The sequence below is a fragment of the Palaemon carinicauda genome, chromosome 23 (genome assembly GCF_036898095.1).
Source record: "Palaemon carinicauda isolate YSFRI2023 chromosome 23, ASM3689809v2, whole genome shotgun sequence".
Classification (NCBI taxonomy): Eukaryota; Metazoa; Arthropoda; class Malacostraca; order Decapoda; family Palaemonidae; genus Palaemon; species Palaemon carinicauda.
This window is the reverse complement of record NC_090747.1, coordinates 38154691-38167190: the sequence shown is the minus strand read 5'-3', so window position 1 is coordinate 38167190 and position 12500 is coordinate 38154691. Positions and strand designations below refer to the sequence as shown.

Sequence of the window (12500 nt, the reverse complement as noted above, 5' to 3'; positions counted from 1 at the left end):
AAGAATGTGGATTTAAGGATCCGGATAAAGATGAGGCTGGATTTAAGGATGTAGATCAAAGAAGTCGGATTTAGGAATCCAGTTGTGGATCAGGTAAATCAAGAATTAAGATTCGAATATTAAATTAATGAAGATGTTTGATTTAGATACTGTGTGTAAAGTTAAGATAAATTTAAGGATAAAGAAAAAACAACACATATATAAGGATCTAGTTAAACTACTTAAATAAGAAATCCGTTATGAAGATCTGGTTGAAAGAAGAAATTGAAATTAAGGGTTTGGTTAAATGAGAAGTATAGAGGTTGAAGAGCTGGTGAATGTCATAATCTTGTATTCCGGATTTAAGCATCCGGTGAAGAAGGAATGGTTTATTTAACCGATTTTACAAATACTTGTTCTGTTAGGGAAATGGAGGAAATCCATTTTAACTAATTTAAAACTCTAGGAATATATCATTCATCATATTCTTCTTATTTCTTATTTTCATTCCAATACATCAGAACTAATTGAAACAAGAACGGGCTTTCGGTAGAGCTCATACCTTTGCCGAGGCCACCATTGTCACCAAGAAAACATATGTCGTTGTGGTTATTTGATCCTAAAACACATACATAGCAAGATAGGCAATCGAAGTATGCATACTTCGGCACTACTTTCATGCAAAGCATATAAACATTGTCTACGATATGGCAATAATATGTTTTTGACATTTTTGTGACCTTGACCTTGAATGATTTCACCCGATCTCTTCCAAAATCGAATAAATTCTACCTTGGATCATGGCCAATCATCCCACCAAATTTCATGAGATTTAGTCTAATAGTTTAGTTGTTATGCGAATCATAAACAGACAGACAGCCACACAAACAAATAAATACAAAAACAAGGGCAATGACAGCTCTATACCATGTTGTATATCAAAATATAGGTAATTTAATTATGTGAATTTTAGTACAAGATTCATGCAAATCGGATGCAAATTGACCACGATATCGCAAAAGGATTTATTTTTACCTTTTCGTGACCTTCACTTTGACCTTTGTCCCAATCTAATCAAATTGTACTTGGATCATGGCCAATCATCCCACCAAATGTCATGAGATTTTGTCAAACAATTTTGAGTTATGCGAAGCACAAACACACAGACATACAAACATACGCCTATCAAAACAACTTCCACTGCAACGAAGTTGGCAAAAGTAATAAACACTTAAGGATTCTTAATTATTTTAACAGTATTAAAACGTATTCCATGCAATTTCGAAAAGGACTTCCATTTTCTTCTTGATTTCAATATAATCTTTATTTCTCACCAAAACTAAAGCTTCATTATGATTGAATAAATAGCTTTATAATAGAAGTGCGTTCGCTTAATAATTCCTTTTTATCAAGAATGAAACTAAGATAAAATTAGACTTGCTGGAGATTCCAATTTCGAGATAAACATCAAACCAATATTTTGAAATCTAGATATCCAATTTCTCATTTCCGATTGGTATAGTGAACGTGTCAATGCGCCTGTTTCGGCCTCGCTCCCAATCACCGAACACTTGATAAAGTTTGGACGCAAAGGCAGATCACTTCATTTGGATACATTACTTTCAATAAATCCTAAACATTGATTGTATATATAGGGATTCGATGATGATTTTTATTTGACAAAAGAAAATGATACTGTAAAATCTTTGTCTATAGGTGCTACAAAAAGGCGACAGGCAATACCAATAACACTTGAGACAAAATGACCCTACATTTTAGGGTATCCTGATAATCATTCCATCGAATACCGTACAGATTATTGCCATTAATCTCTAAATTGATGGCATTATAACACTCATCAAATAACCTGTCGTATATTACTAAAACATAAAAACTTTAGGTTTGGTTTAAAAAATAGTTGTACAGAATTTTCCATATTACTTTTATTGTGAACATCAGAATCGAACTAAAATCAATGGCCAACTAGACCCGAGGTCCTGGACTAGCCCTCGGACGTCATGTTCCATTCCTCAGTGCAGATTTCATATCATATTTCCATCTTCTGGTCGATATAGCTCACGGATGGCTAGTCATCGAATATTTGTACTCCTCGACGTCTCTCCAACCTGCCCCCACCGATCTCGCTTTCCACATCAGCACCCCCTTGTATGCCCACTCGCACTTCCTTTTTTTTTCACATCGTCAAACGGCCAAGGTTCCCAGTTTTCACCAGATCCAGAAGTCTTGCACCAGATCATTTGGCAGCCGCTAAACGTTGACTGAAATGAAATAAATAGGCCTTTGCCAAAACGTCTCCACCCCATGGTCTACAATCTAGCACAGTGGTATTCACAAATTTCTTCAGAAAAGCTAAATGTTTAGGACATACTCAGAGTGCGAGCCACATTAGCCATTAAGATATATATATATATATATATATATATATATATATATATATATATATATATATATATATATATATATATATATATATATATATATATAATATATATATATATATGTATATATACAAACACACACAGACACACACACATATATATATATATATATATATATATATATATATATATATATATATATATATATATATATATATATATATTTATATATATATACAAACACACACACACACACACACACACATATATATATATATATATATATATATATATATATATATATATATATATATATATATATATATATGTATATATATATGTGTGTGTGTGTATATATATATATATATATATATATATATATATATATATATATATATATATATATATATATATATATATATATATATCTATATATATATATAGATATAGATATATATATACATATATATATATATATATATATATATATATATATATATCTATATATATATATATATATATATATATATATATATATATATATATATATATATATATATATATATATATGTATATGTATATATATATATGTGTGTGTAAAATATGTGTTCGTTTTTGGGATCTAAATTCATTTTTTGTGGGTTTTCAAAGATGCGTGTTTATGAAATAAAACTAGTAACCAACATTATTAATGAATAACTGATATTAAAATTCTTGGCTTTACTAATATAAAAGTTCAAATGAATATGGTAACTTCATTTAATTTTGAAATGACCATAAATGACTGAGCGGTTTATTCACTTTTTCCAAGCTGTACTTGTAATTTGTCCCAGCTATTCTTGTTAGGATATCCAAATGTTTATTAGTGACTCTATTTCTCTGTTTCCTCCTCGCAATATTTATTGTTGAAAATGTAGAATATGTGCACACAGAATAGAACATCATTTTATGCACAGTCTGCTTCAAAACTGAGTAGTTTATATCAGGGGCAATATGCCAGAAATTTTCCTCACCTGATTTTTAAATCGCCTTTAGCGTTTTATTTTCCTATAGCTGAATGATGTGAACACACCGGAGAATGATCGGGTCAAAGTTTAGCGTGTATAGAGCTTAATGTTAAAACACACATTAAATGGGGTCTCAATAAAAGTAATTAAGTCCTTGTTCTTCATTACCTCAAACTCCTTTCCCAATTCTTTCAATGCATTCTTGAAAGTGACATAGCTCAAACTTTGCAACAAAGTGTAGCTTTCTTAAGGTAGGTTTCTAAAGGTTTGGAAAATGCACAAATTGTCTGTCCGGTATGAGAATTGATGTGATCTTGTTTTGAAATGCTGTGACTCCACCTACCATTGCAGCTGCTGTTTGGCTCTCTCATGTAACTTTGATTTTAATGAATTCGGGTGGTAGGCGAGATCAGTTAGAAAAGAGAGTTAACTTATCCACTCGGGATTCTCAAGTTCAGGTTCAACTTTTTCTTTGTTTGCAGTAATCTCATGAATTTAAGGCAGGAGACTCAAGAATCGTTCAAGCAATCTGCCTCGAGATAATCATCTCACTTATTTAAGCATCACCAAATATCCATACTCTCCGTTATATCCAGCCAGTAGATCACGAAATTGACGATGATTCAATGTCCTTGAATAAAAGAAATACCACCCGAACAACCAGCTGCATTACATTTTGAGCTCACAGTCTTTGGATTTTGTCACCAGTGCCTCCTAGTGAATTATACACACGAATATGGCAAAATTTGGAATTTCCTTTTCCTTCCTCATTAAACCAATGAGACTTTTCTTTGTCTCTCATGTTGGGGACACAGTCATAAACGTCTTCTCTTCCAGCTTGGTCATATAGTGGTAATAGGAACAATAATTCTTCCCAAAATAAGTGTCCTTTTGGAAATAGTACCCATATATCTGTGTTTTCGTTCAATGCAATGCTAAATCATTAAAAAGCGGGCAGATTACCCATTTCTTCAGTACTTGTCATTATGGTTGGTCCTGATATGATTTGTTTGAAAATTGCATTTTATTACTATAACCACTATAAACATTTTCTCTGCTGATGTCAAAACACATTCTTTAACAATTTCTTATGTTTGGCCAAGATCCATGCAATTATATATTGCCTCGGTAAAATTCTCTGCAACATATGAAAAGTAAACAATTGCCAGGGCCACTATATTCTGTTGATTTTCATCTGCCCAAAATAAATAGACATTAAGATCACGATTACACAGTCATGGTTACTTGAAAGTCAATGACTCTTTGGTTTGAGGTAAAAATATGGCTCTCCACTTACTAATTGATTTTTTTAAGTGAATTCAATTTCAGAGTTCATATTTTTAGCCAGATGAACCGATCCTAATAAAAGATGAGCGATAGGGCAAAAGGATGAAATGTATATATAATATGTTGGAAATTTTCTTTGAGCATTGATGAATTCTCTACATTTCTCTTTCTCTCCTGCGAGCCGCCAATCTGGTCATTGTGAGCCGCCAATGGCGCGCGAGCCGCGCAATGAAGACCACTGGTCTAATTCGTTGTAATCGGCAGCCTCTGAATATTACCAGGTTTTGATCAACACTGTAGCAAGGACTCAGAGTAAGGTAGTACGTGCATCAGGAACCAATCAGAAAATCTTCAAGATTAATATATCAAGTTCTCAAATAATCTCATTTATCAAAATGTACTTTCGCTGTTATGATACAGGTCAGAGCTATAACCTGTTTTAAGCCCAAACGGAAGTCAGGCAGGAGATCATTTTGGACATTATTATTATTATTATTATTATCATTATTATTATTAATATTATTATTGTTATTTTTATTTTGAAAGTTTGCTGAATGTTGAAGATAATAGGGAGGCAGATATAATTGCTGTTGCAGGTGTTGAGGTGCCAGTGATGGGAGATGAGAATGAGAGAGAGATTACAATAGAGGAAGTGAGGAGAGCACTAGATGAAACGAGAGTAGGAAAAGCATCTGGTATGGATGGTGTGAAAGCTGAGATGTTGAAGGAAGGGGGTGTGACTGTACTTGAATGGTTGGTGAGATTGTTTAATATGTGTTTTGTGTTGTCAATGGTACCAGTAGATTGGGTTTGTGTATGTATTGTACCACTATATAAGGGTAAGAGAGATGTGCATGAGTGTTGTAATTCAAGAGGTATTAGTTTGTTGAGTGTAGTTGTAAAAGTGTATGGTAGAGTATTGATTAATAGGATTAAGGATAAAACAGAGATTGCAATCTTGGAAGTACAGGGTGGTTTTAGAAGAGGTAGGGGTTGTATGAATCAGATTTTTACAGTTAGGCAGATATGCGAGAAATATTTAGCAAAAGGTAAGGAGGTGTATGTTGCGTTTATGGATCTGGAGAAAGCATATGATAGAGTTGATAGGGAAGCAATGTGGAATGTGATGAGGTTATATGGAGTTGGTGGAAGGTTGTTGCAAGCAGTGAAAAGTTTCTACAAAGGTAGTAAAGCATGTGTTAGAATAGGAAATAAAGTGAGCAATTGGTTTCCAGTGAGAGTGGGGCTGAGACAGGGATGTGTGATGTCGCCGTGGTTGTTTAACTTGTATGTTGATGGAGTGGTGAGAGAGGTGAATGCTCGAGTGCTTGGACGAGGATTAAAACTGGTAGGCGAGAATGTTGTTGTTTGCGGATGATACTGTACTGGTAGCAGACACAGAAGAGAAGCTTGACCGACTAGTGACAGAATTTGGAAGGGTGTGTGGTTAAGAGTAAGGTTATGAGATGTACGAGAAGGGAAGGTGGAGCAAGGTTGAATGTCATGTTGAATGGAGAGTTACTTGAGGAGGTGGATCAGTTTAAGTACTTGGGGTCTGTTGTTGCAGCAAATGGTGGAGTGAAAGCAGATGTACGTCAGAGAGTGAATGAAGGTTGCAAAGTGTTGGGGGCAGTTAAGGGAGTAGTAAAAAATAGAGGGTTGGACATGAATGTAAAGAGAGTTCTATATGAGAAAGTGATTGTACCAACTGTGATGTATGGATCGGAGTTGTGGGGAATGAAAGTGATGGAGAGACAGAAATTGAATGTGTTTAAGATGAAGTGTCTAAGGAGTATGGCTGGTGTATCTCGAGTAGATAGGGTTAGGAACGAAGTGGTGATGGTGAGAATGGGTGTAAGAAATGAGTTAGCGGCTAGAGTGGATATGAATGTGTTGAGGTGGTTTGGCCATGTTGAGCGAATGGAAAATGGCTGTCTGCTAAAGAAGGTGATGAATGCAAGAGTTGATGGGAGAAGTACGAGAGGAAGGCCAAGGTTTGGGTGGATGGATGGTGTGAAGAAAGCTCTGGGTGATAGGAGGATAGATGTGAGATAGGCAAGAGAGCGTGCTAGAAATAGGAATGAATGGCAATCGATTGTGACGCAGTTCCGGTAGGCCCTGCTGCTTCCTCCGGTGGCTTAGATGACCGCGGAGGTAGCAGCACTAGGGGATTCAGCATTATGAAGCTTCATCTGTGGTGGATAATGTGGGAGGTTGGGCTGTGGCACCCTAGCAGTACCAGCTGAACTCGGCTGAGTCCCTGGTTAGGCTGTAGGAACGCTACCCCCCAAAATTGGGGGAAGTGCCTTTGGTATATGTATGTATGTATGTATGTATGTATGTATGTATTATTATTATTATTATTATTATTATTATTATTATTATTATTATTATTATTATTATTATTATTAACCAAGCTACAACCCTACTTGGAAAAGTAGGATGCTATAAGCCAAAAGGTTCCAACAAGCAAACTAAAGCTTAATGAGGAGAGGAAACAAGGAAATAGAAATATACATGAGAAGTAGCGATTAATACAGAATATTTTAAGATCAGTAAAAACGTTAAAATATATTTGTCATATATAAACTATGAACTAAACATTTTGTCATCCTGGTTAACATAAACAAAAAATCGTTGCAAGTTTAAACTTCTTAAATTTACTTGCGACTAAAAAAGTAGGTGAGCACATATTTTTATTTTAGTTCAAAGATTTACTCTCAAGTTGTGTTTTCAATACATCAATTTAAATGTGTATGCAAATTCAGAGAAGAGAGTTAAAGATCTATTGTCATATGAAGATACATTAATTTTTACATGGGATATTTCCTCCCGAAAAAAAAAATTAAACATGAAATAAGAAAGTGGAGTTCAGCTCTCAAGATATATTTCTTTAAGAGACAGTTGAGTTAAGCCTTGATGAAACAGTTTCATTACGAGACAGTGGAGTTCAGCCATCAATCGGATATACAGATTTCTCACAGATGTACCTGTAGGCATAATAAAATAAGACTTAAATGATTTTTATTTTCAAGGAAACTTTATTGTTGATACTTGGAATCTCATTTTGATTTTAAACCCGTGATTCCAGAGATGTTGATGATGATATTTCAACTATAGAAATCAATTTGAAGCATGGTGGAAGGTAAACCTAAAGTGTATATATATGTTAGATGTAGCCATTTACAAAATTTCCTTTTTGGTAAATGACTGTCACTAATTTTAAGAACAAGGTCGTCTGCTTTGACGATTTTATACTCTACCTTAATTTGCTTGTGCATCTTTTGTCATTCCATCGATTGTCTGGTAAACTAAAGTAATGAATACATCTTTCTTCGCTAGAGTTCGGCTCTTCGTCTCCCCACCTGGAAAGAAGGTAAGGTATCATGCCTTTCACTACTCTATTACTCCATCCTTACATAACACATGACCATTCACTTCACCAGAATTTTCATTGCATTTATTACCTCTGTCCATGCTTATCTCTCATCTTCTATTCCTTCTCTTTTAACTATAAATTCAAAGTGTTATTGTTGGGTGTCCCCTGTGCCCTTACTTGCACCTTGACATTGAATAGCATCTCTGGGCCGAGCATGCTATTTCTCAACAATCATCTGGGCCACCCTCCATTTTTTAAATGATGCCATATGGAAAGTTTGTTTTGACCCATCAGTCTATAATCACTCTACCTAATTCACTGCTTACGACAAAAATGTAATTGTGATATAGTACATGGCTGTCGTTCATGTGGTGTTCCAAGAAGCAATGGAGGACCCCCAAACCTGTCCTATTTTGGGTTGACCTAACTTCATAAAATTACAGCCTGAGCCTTACACTTCTCCCTATCCACACACTCCCACGTGATCAGCTAATATCAAGCAATCCCACTGCCACCTCAAGACTCTAATGTATTCTAGAGACTCACAGCCCACTCGCGGGTTCATTGCTTAATTCTCCAAACGTTGTTTGAGGTCAAGAAGGCCAATTCCCCGTTCGTTCCCATTTTTCTTCAACATCTTCCTCTTCCATTCAATCATTACACCAGCTCTCCATTGTCTCAAACCTCAGAGTTTCACTCATAAGACTGATTCTAGAATCTTTGCCTACGTGGAAGAAGGGGAAATTAACCAAGTCAATTGATTATAGAGGACATGATTGAATAAAATCAAAGTCATAATGCTAATAATATGTCAGGGAAATATAATTGAACTCGAGCAGTCATCCAAGAATGAAATCCATCAGCTGAGTACATACATTACAGTGCTCTTTTAATCAACTTGGTTCTTTGTTCTGCTGCAAGTTGTTGTATAGAAAAGGTTCCTTTTTTTTGGTATTGTTAGAAATTTTGATTAATTTTTGTATTGTTACACAGTTCGTTGGAAGTTATTAATGGGCACACCTGCAATGAAGTTAAAATGGTTCTAGTAGAATTAATTTAGAAAAAAAATCTTTGTCGGAGACCGTTGGTCAGCAAGGAATGAAGCTGTGAAATCGCTACAGCTGAACTATTTGATGATTATTAAAGATTTGGAAACTCTTCATGAGGATGCTGATCCGAGTTACGATACGAATCGAGACAGAGCAACTTCTAGCACATACAGTACATGCAAGTTACCAAAGTTATTCTTATTTTCGCAAGCTGATGGACTATACTGCTGTTGATGCCATGAAATCACTTTTGGAAAACTTTAAAAGTATTCGCATTAATTTTCCTTAGTAAGGAAACAAAGCTAATTTGGTCTTTTCAAAGACATTTGATGATACAGTGTCCAATTTACTATTGTGAAGTAAAGCGTACTCGTAATTTTAAAAGGCATTTCACAGAAACTGGTAGCAATGATTCGAATGACCATAATTCCACACAGAAAAAAAAAATTGTTTACACCCTAAGTTGCCTGCTAGAGTCTTAACACTGATATAACAATATAATCCACTGTCTATTCACTAGTTCATGGTAACTTTTCATTTCATTTTTATTATAGTAATAACGATCTAAAATGATAAAAAACGGCCAGAAATGTAATGGTAAAGAAGAATGAAATTATTCATTTTCATGAATATATGTCCCTTAAAATTAATGACCTTATCATGATTGCCATGATAAGGTCATTAATTTCTAAATATTGCTTAAAAACCTTCTTGCAGAGCCATTACAGTCTTATTAAAATGTTTCTACTCCTCTACGTATCAATCTTACACAGTTAGGCAGTGTTTGTAAAGGAGAATGATCATTCTCAAAATTAGATTACATAAAAAATAGAAAAAAAAATATCAACCTTAACTGGTCGAGTACATCGAACATGAGCATGACACCCCCCCCCCCCAAAAAAAAAAAATATGATTTGAAGAATATCATTGATACACCCCCCCCCCCTGAATCATGAATTTCTGAATAATCATTTATGTGCAATTTTTCGTTATGTTCATCAAAATAAGATAAATAACCTAATCTTGACTGCGTATTGATACAATTTCCTCGAAATTGCTTTGAATATAGCTTTCAATAAGTCTAGATAAGTTCATAGTTAACAAAAAAACATGCTATTTTCGCTCGTTTCTTTCTCATGATATGGCCCATTCTACATTCTTAGCGCAAAGGATTTTAATTCGACACTGGTTGTTACACTTCCACTAGTAGATTATTGGGTCCTTTGATTAGTCAGATAATACTACATTGGATCCCTTTCTGATTACATAACATCCTTTACATATTCTAGTCTGTCCTTATACACCTGACAACACTACGATAATCAAGTAATTCTTCTTTACTACTACTACTACTACTACTACTACTACTACTACTACTACTACTACTACTACTACTAATAATAATAATAATAATAATAATAATAGTGTTTTTCTGTTGGACTAATGTGTAACTATATGTTCATTCCAGTTTCTTTTGCTTCATTCTTTACCATGATTTAATCATCTTGTGGACAGTTCCGTCAGTCCAAACGTGGATTCCTTCCACATGCAGGTCAGTCAATCCTACCCAGGTTTCGTGACCCTTCACAAAATCTGCAAACGAAATAATTGGATTAATTGTAATCCTGTCTTTATATTCGTCTTTATAACAAAAGATGAAAGTTTATAAATGCCTTCCAAGACATTTTTTTCCTGGAGGATTGCAAAGGAAACTGGTCAAAACTTCTGGTCAATTAAGATGTAGACTAAATGGCTGTGCTCAGTGACTCTCTTTTTATGGAAAGAAGAAGAAATAAGTCACAGTTGGGCATCCCCATGCTTGCTGCATCAGTCATTGCTATTTAAGTGGTATAGTAATTAAAGGAAATATAAAAATAAATATTCATACACACATGATTAATGAAAGCCTCAGTAGTTTTCAAGTGATCCACTAAACCTTTACTAAATTTGGATTGGGTAAAACTAGAAATATTTTCAAGTATATGTGGAAGAATTTTTTTCTTTTTATTAAAAGTCAAAACGCTTATATCATAAGACTTGCATTTGTAGTGAATACTACCACATTTTTTTTTATTCCACCAACAAAGATTTATTTCAATTATTATTATTGTTGTGCTGTAGTCGTTGTGTCTTATTAAATAAATCATTATGTGAATTTGACTCCCTCGTTGCTATTTAGCACCATCCAGCAGTTTTTGCTGATATGTTATATATCTAAATGAAAATAACATTCTATACATGACATGGGTTTTATTGTTCTTAGTAATCTGGATAAAGATTCAAGCAAAATTGGAACAGAACACAAGAAGTTTCACAGTTATCTTCTTAACAATTCATTTTTCTAAGACGTTACCAGTAAAGTATACTCAAAACGAAATAAAAAGTGTTGCATTCAAGTTCAGTAATAGCTTAGAATTGTGAATTCTTTGCAAACTAATCTAATTAACATTGGAGTGTGTGCATAAATAGATACTTACTACGCAGGAAGTTATACTCTTCATCAGTAGTTACTTTGACCAAATCAGAATCTAAAGCGATGCATTTTTCTCGGCTTTCTTGCCATGTGGATGTGTCTACACCTAAGAAATAACAAGAAGCTCCAAGCTCAAGCCAACCTTCATCACATGGAAGATACGCTGAAAGAAATTAAAGGTCTTTTTAGGATAGTGAAGAATGTTCTTAGAGATTGCACTGCTCACAGGTATTTGTACAAGGTCACATCAGGGCCTTGTTTTCTTTTTTAAATTCGGTCTCATTTCACATCAGATCTCTTTGATTTATTCTGTATTTTCTGTGAATGAGACTTACGGTTTAGGTTACACTTCCCTAAAGTACTCAGGACTGAAGTTAACTTAATATATTAAAGTTTTACGTGATTTCGTCCAACTGCAGAATATAGCACATGTTTCATTTCATCATAAAACAGACACGTCTCTATTCATTATAGCAAGACTTCTCCAGACCCATTTGAACGGGTTTTTCTCCATTTTCCGTAAACGATGCAATTTTTTTTAAATATAGATATTACCTATATCCCTAAGTACCCAGCATCCGCTGGTCTTTTTTCATCATCTATTTCATGTTCAGTCAAGTATGTATTCTACAAGTGCCAAGTCATATACCAATATATTTCTCCTAAACACCCACATCAACTTCATTTTCTTACCACAGAACAAAATATTTGTTTCAGTCAGACTATTGAAACCTTTATACAAAATAGACAATTTAATTTAGATTGAGTACTTGCTCATTTTTACACGTGGATATTTGATTACCTCCCAACATTTTCACTGTTATTATTTTCAAGACTATATTTTCAGTCTCTTGTACAACTATTCTCATCTCTTCTTAAAATTTACAAAGGTGAACAGATATCCATTGATTGTTGTCTGGAAGTTCG

The 12500-nt window shown here is 34.2% G+C and overlaps 2 protein-coding genes across 2 annotated transcripts in view; both read right to left on the bottom strand.

The window, feature by feature from the left end:
• Window positions 1–12500, bottom strand: part of LOC137617106 (perlucin-like protein) — a 283984-nt gene that overhangs the window by 51772 nt on the left and 219712 nt on the right. The gene's annotated exons all lie outside the window — the stretch shown is intronic.
• Window positions 7360–12500, bottom strand: part of LOC137617067 (CD209 antigen-like protein C) — a 23810-nt gene continuing 18669 nt past the window's right edge. Inside the window, exons 5-8 of the mRNA XM_068346911.1 lie at window positions 11578–11736; window positions 10591–10693; window positions 7936–8037; window positions 7360–7662 (exon numbers count right to left, since the gene is read on the bottom strand). Of these exons, the coding sequence (XP_068203012.1) occupies window positions 7623–7662; window positions 7936–8037; window positions 10591–10693; window positions 11578–11736 (404 nt within the window). The 3' untranslated portion in view covers window positions 7360–7622. The remainder of the gene's footprint in view (window positions 7663–7935; window positions 8038–10590; window positions 10694–11577; window positions 11737–12500) is intronic.